This window comes from Lipotes vexillifer, unplaced genomic scaffold (genome assembly GCF_000442215.2).
Source record: "Lipotes vexillifer unplaced genomic scaffold, Lipotes_vexillifer_v1.1 scaffold365, whole genome shotgun sequence".
Lineage (NCBI taxonomy): Eukaryota > Metazoa > Chordata > Mammalia > Artiodactyla > Lipotidae > Lipotes > Lipotes vexillifer.
In genome coordinates, this window is record NW_006781263.1 from 906860 (window position 1) to 919063 (window position 12204).

At 43.7% G+C, this 12204-nt stretch overlaps 1 protein-coding gene and 1 pseudogene across 1 annotated transcript in view; one reads left to right on the plus strand and one right to left on the minus strand.

Moving 5' to 3' along the window:
- The window catches only part of CFAP61 (cilia and flagella associated protein 61), a 270087-nt gene that overhangs the window by 15846 nt on the left and 242037 nt on the right, over positions 1–12204 (plus strand). Inside the window, exon 6 of the mRNA XM_007454529.1 lies at positions 9349–9481. Within this exon, the coding sequence (XP_007454591.1) occupies positions 9349–9481 (133 nt within the window). The remainder of the gene's footprint in view (positions 1–9348; positions 9482–12204) is intronic.
- On the minus strand, positions 4259–5234 carry LOC103073936 (3-hydroxyisobutyrate dehydrogenase, mitochondrial pseudogene; annotated as a pseudogene).

Genomic DNA, 12204 nt, shown 5'->3' on the forward strand with positions numbered 1-12204 from the left:
TGTGTTCTCTCTCTCTCTCTCTCTCTCTCAATATATATATATATATATATATATATATATATATATATATATATATACGCACATATATGTCTATAGTCATGATAATATGTTCTGTTAATTGTATTTTCCACTTAAGGTAGCAGCTCATCCACCTTCCAGATCAATTTTGTTCTTTTTCATGGCTGTGTGGTATTTCATCATGTGGTTCTACTATAATTCATTTAAGTATTCCTTATTTATGGAAATTTGTCCTCTTTTTTCTTCTATAACAAGAAATGCTGTGGTAAACAGCCTTGTACATATATTTTTAAGCATTCATGCTATTTTTGTCTGTAGTATAGATACCTACAAGTGGAATTTCTGGGTAAGGTTACATTAAACACTAAAATTTTAAAATGGATGCTACCAAATTATTCAACCAAAATAATCATGTCAATTTATATCCTAACCAATAGAGTCTCGTTTTCTTGCACCCTCATTTATGCTGGATGTTTCAGTTATTAAAACTGTCTCTGGGGCTTCCCTGGTGGCACAGTGGTTGAGAGTCCGCCTGCCAATGCAGGGGACATGGGTTCGTGCCCCGGTCCAGGAAAGACCCCACATGCCGCGGAGCGGCTAGGCCCGTGAGCCATGGCCACTGAGCCTGCGCGTCCGTAGCCTGTGCTCCGCAACGGGAGAGGCCATAACAGTGAGAGGCCCGCGTACCGCAAAAAAACAAACAAACAAAAAACTGTCTCCAATACAATAGTAATTTGTTGTTTTAATTTGCATTTATGCAAATATTTGTGGGTTTCAGTGTGATTTTACAGGTTCCTTTTTAAGTGTAGAAAATAGTTGCATTTAAAATAATTTCCAGTTTAGAAATTATCCAGATGGATGATTAAACATGTGCATGCAAAGCAGACAGTTCTTGCGGGGAGGGTAGAGGGGAATGGTTACAGTTGAGGTAGGCACATTTCCAGTTCTTTTTTGTTTTTTTTTTCACTTACTAGGTCACCAGTTTATTATAAAAGGATATAACTTAGGAACAGTCAGATGGAAGAGGTGCACAGGGCAAGGTGTGGGGAAGGGGCTCAGAACCTCTGTGGCCCCTCCAGGCTCACCACTCTCCCCAAACTTCCTCTTGTTCACCAACCTGGAAGCTCCGAATTTTCTTAAAGTGTAGGCAGTATACAAACTTTGGGTCATGGGAATTGTCATTTTCTTGAGGCAGTTTAAAGCTTATATACTTTCAACATAGATATTCAGCAAGACATGATTGTACTAGAAAATTATATATAAATCTAATACTGAAACTGACATATGCGGAGGCAGCCTATCTCAAAATCCCCTATTTCTGGGGTAGGGGCATGAGTGGAATAGGTGAGGGAGATGAAGAGGTAAAAACTTCCAGTTACAAAATAAATGAGTCACAGGGGGAAAAAAATCACCTATTTCTTTCACTTTTTAAAAAGTAAGTGGCATCTTTGCTAACTTACTCACTGATCCCCACTTGTCATTTCAAGGATGTAGGGCGCTGGAGAAGTCAGGTGTAGAGTGTGCCTCGCCCAGTGCTGGCTCCTAGAAGCACGTTGTAACTGGTGGTTATGAGCTGGTCTCCCAGTTCCCTCCTTCCCACCCCCTCCTTCCTTTCTTCCTTCTACCCTTGAAAACTTGAGTGTTATGAGTGTTAACCTTCATGTGGACAGGCTGTCCTGGCCTGAACTAAACCTCACAATTCCTTTCCCTGAGGTCATGCTTATTCAGCCCACGAGGGTGAAATATCCTGCTGGTCCAGAAAATCTGCAAGAAGCAATTCACAAGAGGAACATAGTGCTGGTGGCAAAGAGATGACAGGGGTACTTTGTTATGAGGAAGGGATGTTTATAAAATGAGAACTTTTTAGTATATAGTAGTGAAATACAGAGATAACTGATATTATGAGAGTTGATGCTTTTGCTTGCAGAAGGGGAAGTGTAACACATTTTAAGAGGCCCTCTGTCCACAGCGTTCATATTAGAGTTTTGATACTTACAGGTGTAGGACTTCAGGTATCTGGAAAATGTACTTATGTGGATGATCTCCCTCCTTAAGGATACAGGAAAAAAGGACACTTCAGAGTCAGATGGGCGTGGCCATGCGTCCGCTTAGGCTGCCTCATTTCTCTTGTTTCCCCCGCATTTATTTCTCAACATCTGTTTCATCAGTTGTTACTTGCACTGATAATTAATGGTGAAGAACACAGTTCTTAAGACACTAAACCAGTGAAGAGTTTGGGGATGTAATTATCCTTCTGCCATTTACCTAGCGACGCATTCAGAGCCAGCGAATTAACGCTGTAATCCCCAGTCCCGTTTCTTTGATTTACCCATGTGGAAAATTGTGCTGTAATGTGCCCCTCTACTTAGACACAAATTACTGAAGTTCCTGTTCTGTATTTTGCATAATATATGAAGTAAAGCATAGCTGCTTCTAGACACATCTTTATAATCTGTAATGGGCTTGATTAATCATTGGTGCTGGATTTGAGATGTTCTCAGATTTAGAAGCTATTGGAATGGCCTTTCTGGGGGGAAACCTACCTTTTTCAAGTCCTCACAGGGATAGGAGAGGACTCACTAAGGAAAGGATTGTGTGCTGTCACTCACTGTTGTAAAGTAATTTAAAGTTTCCTTTATATAGTACTGCTTTTTTGCTAATAATAAAAATTAAGTTAGGTCAACATTTAGGACGTTAGGTCAATTTAGGACTTTAAAATGTAAGCTGTGGTGTTTTTTAAATGCTAACTTCTCACCTTTTAAAGCAGTTATTTTTATTAAGCGTTTGATAGTCTCACGATTATTAGGAATCCACTTAAGCTTGACTTCTGAGCAATTTCATGTAAATGAACATTCTGATGCTTAAGTGATAAATATCCTAAAGCATTTGAAAGAAGTTGTAGGGCAGTTAGGAATTTCACCACTAGTCTTCTTGAGTCCTGATAAGTAACCCAGCAAATAGAATTTGGTTCACAATCCAACTGGAACTATGGTGTGCCAACACAGTCTTTTGGATCAGATCCCAGTGGTGTAAGTACAGGGGCCTCCAGTTGGCCCTGAATGTGCTTTGAAGCACTTCATTCCGAAGTCCTCCATAACTTGTAAAATCATGACATTTTCCAATGAGTAGAAGCTAAATGGCTCCAAGACCCATGTTAAAGTTTTGAATGGAATATACGGTTTAGAAATGATGGATTTGATTCTCCTAAAGAAGACCACTAGAGGTCACAAGAGATCTTGGAAAGAAAAAGGTGCTTTGTTTTACACCGCTGAATAAAAAGAAAAATCTAGTTGCTTAGCTGGCGCCCACTGTAGGTTCTCCAACCCCAAGTTGAAACTGTTCGTGGTAAGCGTTGGTTTAAGCCAAATACATTGCATTTTTTAGCGCTACCACTGAACTGGATTCTCTGAATTTTTCTTTATTCATTGATTTCTTTTTTTTATCAACATAGAAATTTATTTGAATTCAAAATAATATGGTTATATTTAGGATAATATAATAATTATGTAAAGCACATATCATCGTTGGCTCTGAAACAGTTCTAAAGATGTTATTCTTTTGAAGTCAAAAATTATGTAGTAAGAATGTACTGTACAAATGTACAAAAATATGAAAAGTTTGCTGAGTATTGGGAGTTGTTACAAGAGGGGCACACCAAGGTAATGTAACAGAGTCCAAATTACATAGCATGCAGCAAGGAGTTCTTGCCTTATCAACTCCTGGAAAATGAACCGGTAACCTCAGAATGCAAGAATACCACCACTGGGTTAACAGGACAAACTTTCTGAGGGACACAGGGAGTAATTCACTATACTTCCCCTTGCTCTAACTCCTTTCCTCACACCGATTTCTTTTCTTTCCTCCAGGATAGGTTTTATCCTGTGGGAAAAAAGTTTGCTTTTATTTGTAAAGTGGAGTAAATAATATCCTGATTGGAGTAGGCAGCGTTTTAGCCGACAATGCTCAGGAATCAAACTTTTGGAAAAGGTCAGTCAGCTAGCTAGCAAAGACCATCAGTGGCTTGCAGAAAAAAACACAAATTCAGATAATATGTCCTTGCTAAATAGATAAAAAGAATAAGCAGTTAAATATGGGTGAAAAATCCCAGGGTTTACTGTGACCTAGACAATCAAAAGCAGACAGGTGACCTTTGATTAAGCCCATTTACTTGTGGAGTGAGCTATAAGGGGCTCCAAGATAGAGTGTGGTTTCCAACAGCGTCCACAGCCAAAGGGCAGACTCAGAACGTCTCCTCCTCTCGTAGAAACTGGAACACGGATGAGAAGTCTTTTTTGGAGTAGCCCTTCGCACACATCATCCTGTAGATCTGATGGGCCTGAGTGCCCAGAAGGATTGAGCTGTTCGTGCTGGTAGCAGAGTCTTGTGTTAATCCCAGATCCTTAGCCATGAGTGTTGTTCTGAATCCGCCCTGATAGTTATCAGCCGAGGGAACTCCATCCGTCACCCCAGGTACAGGATTATAAGTGTCACTTGACCAACATCGTCCTGAGCTCATATTTAGGATTTTAGCCAAGAGTTCTGGGTCAAGCCCCAACCTGATTCCCAGATTCATAGCTTCAGCAGTTCCAGTCATACTAATAGCTAACAGCAAGTTGTTGCAGGTCTTTGCAGCCTGCCCACTCCCAGCAGCTCCACAACACGCCACATTGGAGCCCACGCATCTCAGCAGCTGTTGGGCAGCAGCAGCACATTCTTTTGCGACTCCTCCCACCATATAAACGTGAGGTTTGCAGACCGAGCAGCTCCCACACCACCAGAAACGGGCATCCATGAAAACTGCTCCCATTTTCTCAACTTCTTTGGCCAATTCTTTCAAAACCATAGGATCAATAGTGCTGGAATCTATTAACAGTGAGCCTTTCTTCACTTTCTTTAGAATTCCATTTGCTCCAGAATAAGCTTCTATCACATCGATGCTGGTGGGCAACATTGTGATAATTCTGTCAGCTTTTTCAGCTACATCTGCTAGGGAAGACACTACCTGTTCACCTGCATCTAGAAACTCTTTGCATGCATCAGGGAACACATCATAAATAATGAGTGGATAGCCATGTTTCATGAGATTTTTTTGCCATTGGATTCCCCATGTTGCCTACTCCAGTGAATCCAACTGGAACCTTAGAAGCCACTGACCTAGAACACACTGCTGCAAGGCTGGCCACTGCTGGTTGCTGCTGGCGGCTCCACGGAGCCATAACGAGGCTGCCATGCTGCCCCCACCCCGCCTCCCCGTGGTGACTTCTACGGCTCCCAGCTCACCCACTGACTGCTAGGGTGCACAGTGCAGTGGGTGGGATCGGCTGCAGCTATTCATTGATTTCTTAAAGAACATGCACACATATATACACACTCAGGCTTAAATAAATACAATATTTATGGCATTTAAATATCAGAATCACTTTTCCAATGGTACATTTTTAAGTCTAGCTAATGAAATTCGGATCCTCTCTGGTTGTGGAAGATGCCATCAGACAGGAGAGAGGAGGCCATGCCAGTGTTCTGAACACAAAGATGAGCTGCGGCCGTCCTTACGGCCCCTAAGCAGGAACTTACCATCTGTGAGTTCGCAGTGGTTTCTTTGCTGGCAAGGAAACAACGCACACCTCCCGCATCCAGGGAAGCCACCTGTAGGTTCTCCTCTAGGCTTGTGATGCTACAGAAGAGTGGTCCGGATGCTGAGAGGTCCACCTGCCACCACGGGACAGTGCCAGCCGGCCGGGCAAGTGCCCTGGGGTCTGGCATTGCGCTGCTCCTTGAAAGCCCCGTTCACTGATGTAGTGGAAGTGGTGAGTGAGTTTGTCCTCCCTTCTCCCCACCTCTGAGGAAGCCAGCGACAGCCACCAGGGCCTTGTCATCCTTCACCTTGCCTTCTCCTGGGTTTACAGGACACCCAGGCCCCAAGTGAGGTGTCCTGAGAGGCTGTTGATTTTCTTCAGCTTTGGATCCCGCCCCATTTTCACTAGCATGTTTTGTCAGAGTTCAGTGGACATTTAAGGGCCTGGATGATCAAACCCATTTCTATGGGATGGACCATTTGTTTCCTCCAAACAAGTTAAGATAAAATAGTCTATAACCAATTACATTAACACGCACGTGGTTGCCTTCTCCAAGCACGTGCTGGCTGGAAGCTCCAAGGGAAGGTTGATTCTTATTCAGCGGTGTCAGCCTCATTGTACTTTGTGTTGATCAATCCAACCTTCATAATCATCACCACCTAAACTCTGGGGCTCACGGAAGTACTGGGCACATGGCCCTGCTGTGCCCAGCGGCTCCACGGGAAGCTGTGGCTCTCCTATCCGAGCGGCAGGCAGTGCTCAAATTTAAACATTTTACTGAATGAATTGTTTTCAGTAGCCAGGGTGTCTGTTTCCATGGGGCTGGACTTTGTCATATGCCATTTGAGACTCTGCAAGGCTGATGTCATACTTTATCAATAGCACCGGGGCTGATGCAAGATCATAAATCATCGATTACCCCAAGGAATGCGTTTCTTAGAACAAGTTCCTCTTTATCCATTTTGGGGAAGGGCTGAAGGGAGAGACTCTTCAGAGCTCCATGATTTGGATGTTTTCTTCTTATTCCCAGAAGAATAAGTGTTGAGGTGTGATTATGGATCACTTTGTTCACGGGCTGCTGAGGGCTCATGATTAGGCTTATGGCCCTGGGTCTCTCCGAACCTTTTTTCCTGATTTTTATACCACAAAGTAGTATTTTTGTGTCCATCATATAGATAAAAGCCCATGGTGCACAGTGATAGCTGTCTTGATCCACTTAAGAAGATTAGGATATTGAATTACTTTCACATAATTTAAAATAATTATCTCTGTTAATAAATACTGATGCGGACTTTATTTTTTGGCAGGATATTTGAAAGTAGATTTGTTGGCTGTTCTCCTCTAGAATCTTCTTGTTTTGTTTTTTCTTAACCAATGTCGTCCAGGACTCCTTTTACAGAGAAAAGCCATCTCCATTAGCAGCACCCTTTTGCGGGTGGTTTTGCAGGGAAGTGAGGGGTTTCTGGAATGCACCGGGGCCTTCTCGGCCCTTCCAGCTGAGGTCCGGGGCTCTCAGGTGGAGGCAGCTGATGGGGGTTTCGGAGCATATCAGATGGTGGGGGAACTGTGAAGTTTCCCACAGCAGATGCTGCCAGGGGCTGACTGCCTGCCCGAAAGTGAGCTTGAGGGCATCCCCACACTGTACCCTCCCGCTCTCCTCGTACCTGCCCTTGTGCAGGTGAGACACCAAGGCTCAGCAGCAAGGGGACCGGGCCAGTTTCTCAACCAGGAGAGGCAGAGGCTGATTAGAGGGCTGGGAGTTGCCAGCGTGGAGCGGGGGTCACTCCCCAGAGGCGCCCCCTTGAGCCACACATCCGCACCTGCAAACAGGCCGAACGACGGCACCCCAGCGCTGTCAGTACGTGCGGTAGGGCCCCATCCACGTTGGCTGTCACTGTTGCCCCTGGGCTGTGGGCTCCAGGGTGTGCAGCTGTCAAAGGTCGACAAAGCTGGATGCTGGTAAGGACAGATTTTAATCTGTAATAACCGTTGCGATAGGGGGAAACATCCAGGGTGGACTGAACTCTTATTTGTACAGAGGTGACTGGGCCTTTTTTTTTTTAATTTTAATTTATTTATTTTTGGCTGCATTGGGTCTTCGTTGCTGCACGCCGGCTTTCTCTAGTTGCGTCGAGTGGGGGCTACTCTTTGTTGCAGCGTGCGGGCTTCAGTAGTTATGGTGTGCGGTCTTCAGTAGTTGTGGTATGCGGGCTCAGTAGTTGTGGCTCACGGGCTTAGTTGCTCCACGGTGACTGGGCCTTTTGAAGAGAAAAAGAGGGAAAATAAAACATAAATAAAACATAAATAAATAAATAAATAAAATAAAATAAAATAAAGAGAAAATGAGGGAGCTGGGTGGGGAGTGAGCAGGGTCTCAGTAGAGTCAGGGAAGTGACAAATTACAAGAAATGGGAAGGCAGGGTTGGTCCCTGTGAGACCCATCTGAGTCACTCACTAGCCCTGATGGAAGTTAGGCTCCTGCGCTCCCACAGAGGCTGGGAGATGGGGCCTTATCCTCAGGTGTCGCTGGAACAAACAGGAACTTAGCTTTCTCGGGCAGGCACTTTAAGGGGGTCTCAGGTCATTCTAGGGATGTGGCCTTGAGCTGTTAGGAACTGTTAGTGTTTGTTCATGTCTTTTCAGGCCTAGTGGAAAAGAGGCTCAGGGTGTACTAGGCTAGGGTCTGGTCACGGAGTCTTTGTCACTCATTAGATGGAGCTGCTATTGACATCAAAGAGAACATATTAGAAGATAAAGTGGGATGATGAAGATGTCAGAGTAATGAAATAAGGGGGAGGGAGGATAAAGGTAGTAGCCAAACCAGTTACACTAGAAAAAAATAATATGAACACGGAACATTTTAAAAGAAAAGGACCAGGAAAATGTATAAGAACATCCTAGACAGGTAAAATAGAGTAGACTTAATCAAGAATCTGCTAAAAAGAAGAAAGGAATGTGGAATATGGCAGCAAAATGGAGACCAAGGACCAGCATCCTCATGCTGCTGTAAACCTGGTTCTCGGGTCCTCCTCTCCCCACCCACACTGGTGGTCGAGGTCACGGTAGAGGTCCTGAGAAGGAGGCTTGAGGTAGATGTGCCCAGGATGGTGAGCAGAGCTTCGTTACCTTCAAGCCAGCATCTCCCCCTCCGTGGAATTAGAGAGACGTTTTAGGAGTAAAGGGTACCATGGGCCTGTTGGGAGGAACGCATAAACAAGCTTAAATATTCTTTACCTTAGTAATTCCCAGAGTCTTTATAACTGTGACGATCCATGAGGGACCCTATAGCGGAAAAGTGTTTTTAGACAGTGGATTTCTTCTAAGGGGAGGAAGGGCTGCTGGGAGCAATATCATAGAAGCAGTGCTCCTTGGAGCACTTTTGGGAGGTGCTGTGCCCACCTTGCTGTCCTTTGGCTTGTGAGTGATGCTGCCCTGTAGTCCACGCCCAGCCGAGCCGAGCGTGTCCCCTCTGCCTGGGACATCCCACCTCCAAGTCTCGACACAGCTTCCTCCCCGTCTCCACTCAGGTCTCACTCAAGCGTCACTCCCTGACCCCGTCACTCTCCATCCCAAAGCAACTTACCACTCTTTGAAATGTTCCAGGTGATTTGTTTGTTACATTTTTGTTGTCTGTTCCCCCCATTAGAATGTAAGTTCATTTCGTGGGCATGTTGCTCTATCCCTGGCATTTAGAACAGGGTCGCAGGAGCAAGCAGAGGAACCAGCATTGAATTTAAGCCTTTCCGGTAAACAGGGTGGAAGATCACGATGACCTCGTGCCAATATTCCTGCACCATGACACCATCCTGAAGGAGACTTATGGCGAATACTTCCTGGCTGAACTCATAGAGGCCCAAGATGAAGAGAATCATGCCATCGTGTGTGAGGTGTGTGATAAACCACCTGGGGGCCCGCTGAGGGAAAGGGATGACAGAAGTGAGCAGCCCTGGTCCTGGTTTGCTGAGCATCCCAGGAGCTGCCTCCCTTCCTCCTTCTAGGTGGTGTGCCCGGCCCTCCTCCCAGCTGTGCCATCACCCACCTCCCCAGGGTTCCCGCTTTAGGTTTTCAGGTTTTACGAGGTCCTTCCAGATGCCCCGTCTTAACAGGCTCCAGCTCGAACTAGATGCAGCTGACTCCAAGTTCCTGGAAAACGACTCGGGCAAACATCTTATCGTTTGGGCTCTGTGCCCCTTGGAGGATGTGCAAGTCTTTGGTAGCAACAGTTAAAGCGAGCTTGAGCATGACGGTGGGCTCCAGGTGTGATGGATTTAACTGATGATTACCCTTGGTTTCAGTAGGTGAATTCTATCTCAGAAAAAATTTCTGATGCCAGGATGCACTGAGGCCAATGAAAGCAACCTTTTGGGGTAGAGCACATCAGTATATTTAAAAAGCTCCCCACATAATTCCAATGTGCATCCCAAGTGGTAAAACATTTATCTACATGATGGAAAACACATCAGGTGAAGAACAGGATTAATTTAAATATACATGGGCGTTAGTTTCTTAAGGTAAGAACTGGCCCTGAAAATTGGATTCTGATATACTAGTCCATGATAGCTGTTTCTTCTACATTTCAGCTACATTTTTATTCTTTCATATTTAGTTTTCTGCATTGTCTTTTTTTTTTTTTTTTTTTTTTTTTTTTGCTGTACGCGGGCCTCTCACTGTTGTGGCCTCTCCCGTTGCAGAGCACAGGCTCCGGACACGCAGGCTCAGCGGCCATGGCTCACGGGCCCAGCCGCTCCGCGGCATGTGGGATCTTCCCGGACCGGGGCATGAACCCGTGTCCCCTGCATTGGCAGGCGGACTCTTAACCACTGCGCCACCAGGGAAGCCCTCTGCATTGTCTTTTAAGGACTTGCTTTCAAATATTGTCATTTGACCTTTAGCTCCAGGCTGGTGACAGAAGGAAGGGTCAGGAAATATTTGGGCCCAGCAGCACCATTTTGAAAAACCATGTCTTACACGATGAAACAAAAACTACTGATAATTAAAATGATTCATACAGACCCAAATAAGGGCTTTTAATGATGCAACTGTACCTATTCAGTTTTGTCAGGTCTTTGTTATTTGGAGAAGGCCTTTATTTATTTTTCCAGCTTTATTGAGATATAATTGACATATAACATTGTATAAGATTAAGGTGTACAGTGCGTTAGTTTGACACACTTATATATTGCAAAATGATCACCACCATAGCATTAGCTAACATCTCCATCATGTCACATAATTACCATTTTCTTTTGTGGTGAAAACATTTAAAGTCTACTATCTTAACAACTTCCAGGTATATCATAGAGTATTATTAGCTATAATCAACACGCTGTACATTAGATCCCCAGAACATATTCATCTTATAACTGGAAATTTGTATCCTTTAATCAACACCTCCCCTTTGCCCCACACCTAACCCCTCATAGCCACCATTTAACTCTGTTTCTTTGAGTTCAACCCTTTTAGATTCCACATAAAAGCAGTATCATACAGTATTTGTTTTTCTCTGTCTGACCTATTTCACTTAATATAATATCCTCAGCGTCCATCCTTGTTGTCACAAATGGCAGGATTTCCTTCTTTCTCATGGCTGAATAATATCCATTACATATATGTGCACATATATATGTATACATACATATGTACATACATACATACATACCACATCTTCTTTATCCGTTCATCTGTTGATGGCCACTTAGGTTGTTTCCATATCTTGGCTATTGTGTATAATACTGCAGTAAACATGGGAGTGCAGAGATCTTTTCAATACCCTGTTTTCATCTCCTTTGGATATATACCCAGAAGTGGAATTGCTGAATCATATGGTAGTTCTATTTTCAATTTTTTGAGGAACCTCCATGTTGTTTTCCATAGTGTCTGCACTAATTTACATCCCCACCAACAGTGCACAAGAGTTCCCTGCATCCTTGCTAACACTTGTTATCTCTTGTCTTTGGTGGTTTTTTTTTTTTTTATTGGCCGCACTGTGCACCCCGTGGGATCTTAGTTCCCCAACCAGGGATAGAACCTGCACCCCCTGCATTGGGAGCTCAGAGTCTTAACCACTGAACCACCAGGGAGGTCCCATTTCTTATCTTTTGATGGTAGCCATTCTAACAGGTGTGAGGTGATAATCTTATTGTGATTTTGATTTGCATGTCCCTGATGATTAGTGATATTGAGCATCTTTTCATGTACCTGTTGGCCATTTGGATGTCTTCTTAGAAAAATGTCTATTTAGTTCCTCTGCCCATTTTAAAATTGGGTTGTGTGGTTTTTTTGCTATTGAGTTGTATGGGTTCTTTGTATATTTTGGATATTAACCTCTTATCAGATATATGATTTGCAAATATTTTCTCCCATTCTGTAGGTTGCCTTTTCATTTTGTTGTGTCTTTTGCTGTGTAGAAGTTTTTTTGTTTGATATAGTCTCACTAATTTTTGCTTTTGTTGCTTGTGCTTTTGGTGTTATATCAAAAAAATTGTTGCCAAGACTAATGTCAAGAAGCTTTCCCCTATGTTTTCTTCTAGGACTTTTATAGTTTCAGGTCTTATGTTTAAGTCTTTAATCCATTTCCAGTTCATTTTTGCCAGTGGCATAAGATAAGGGT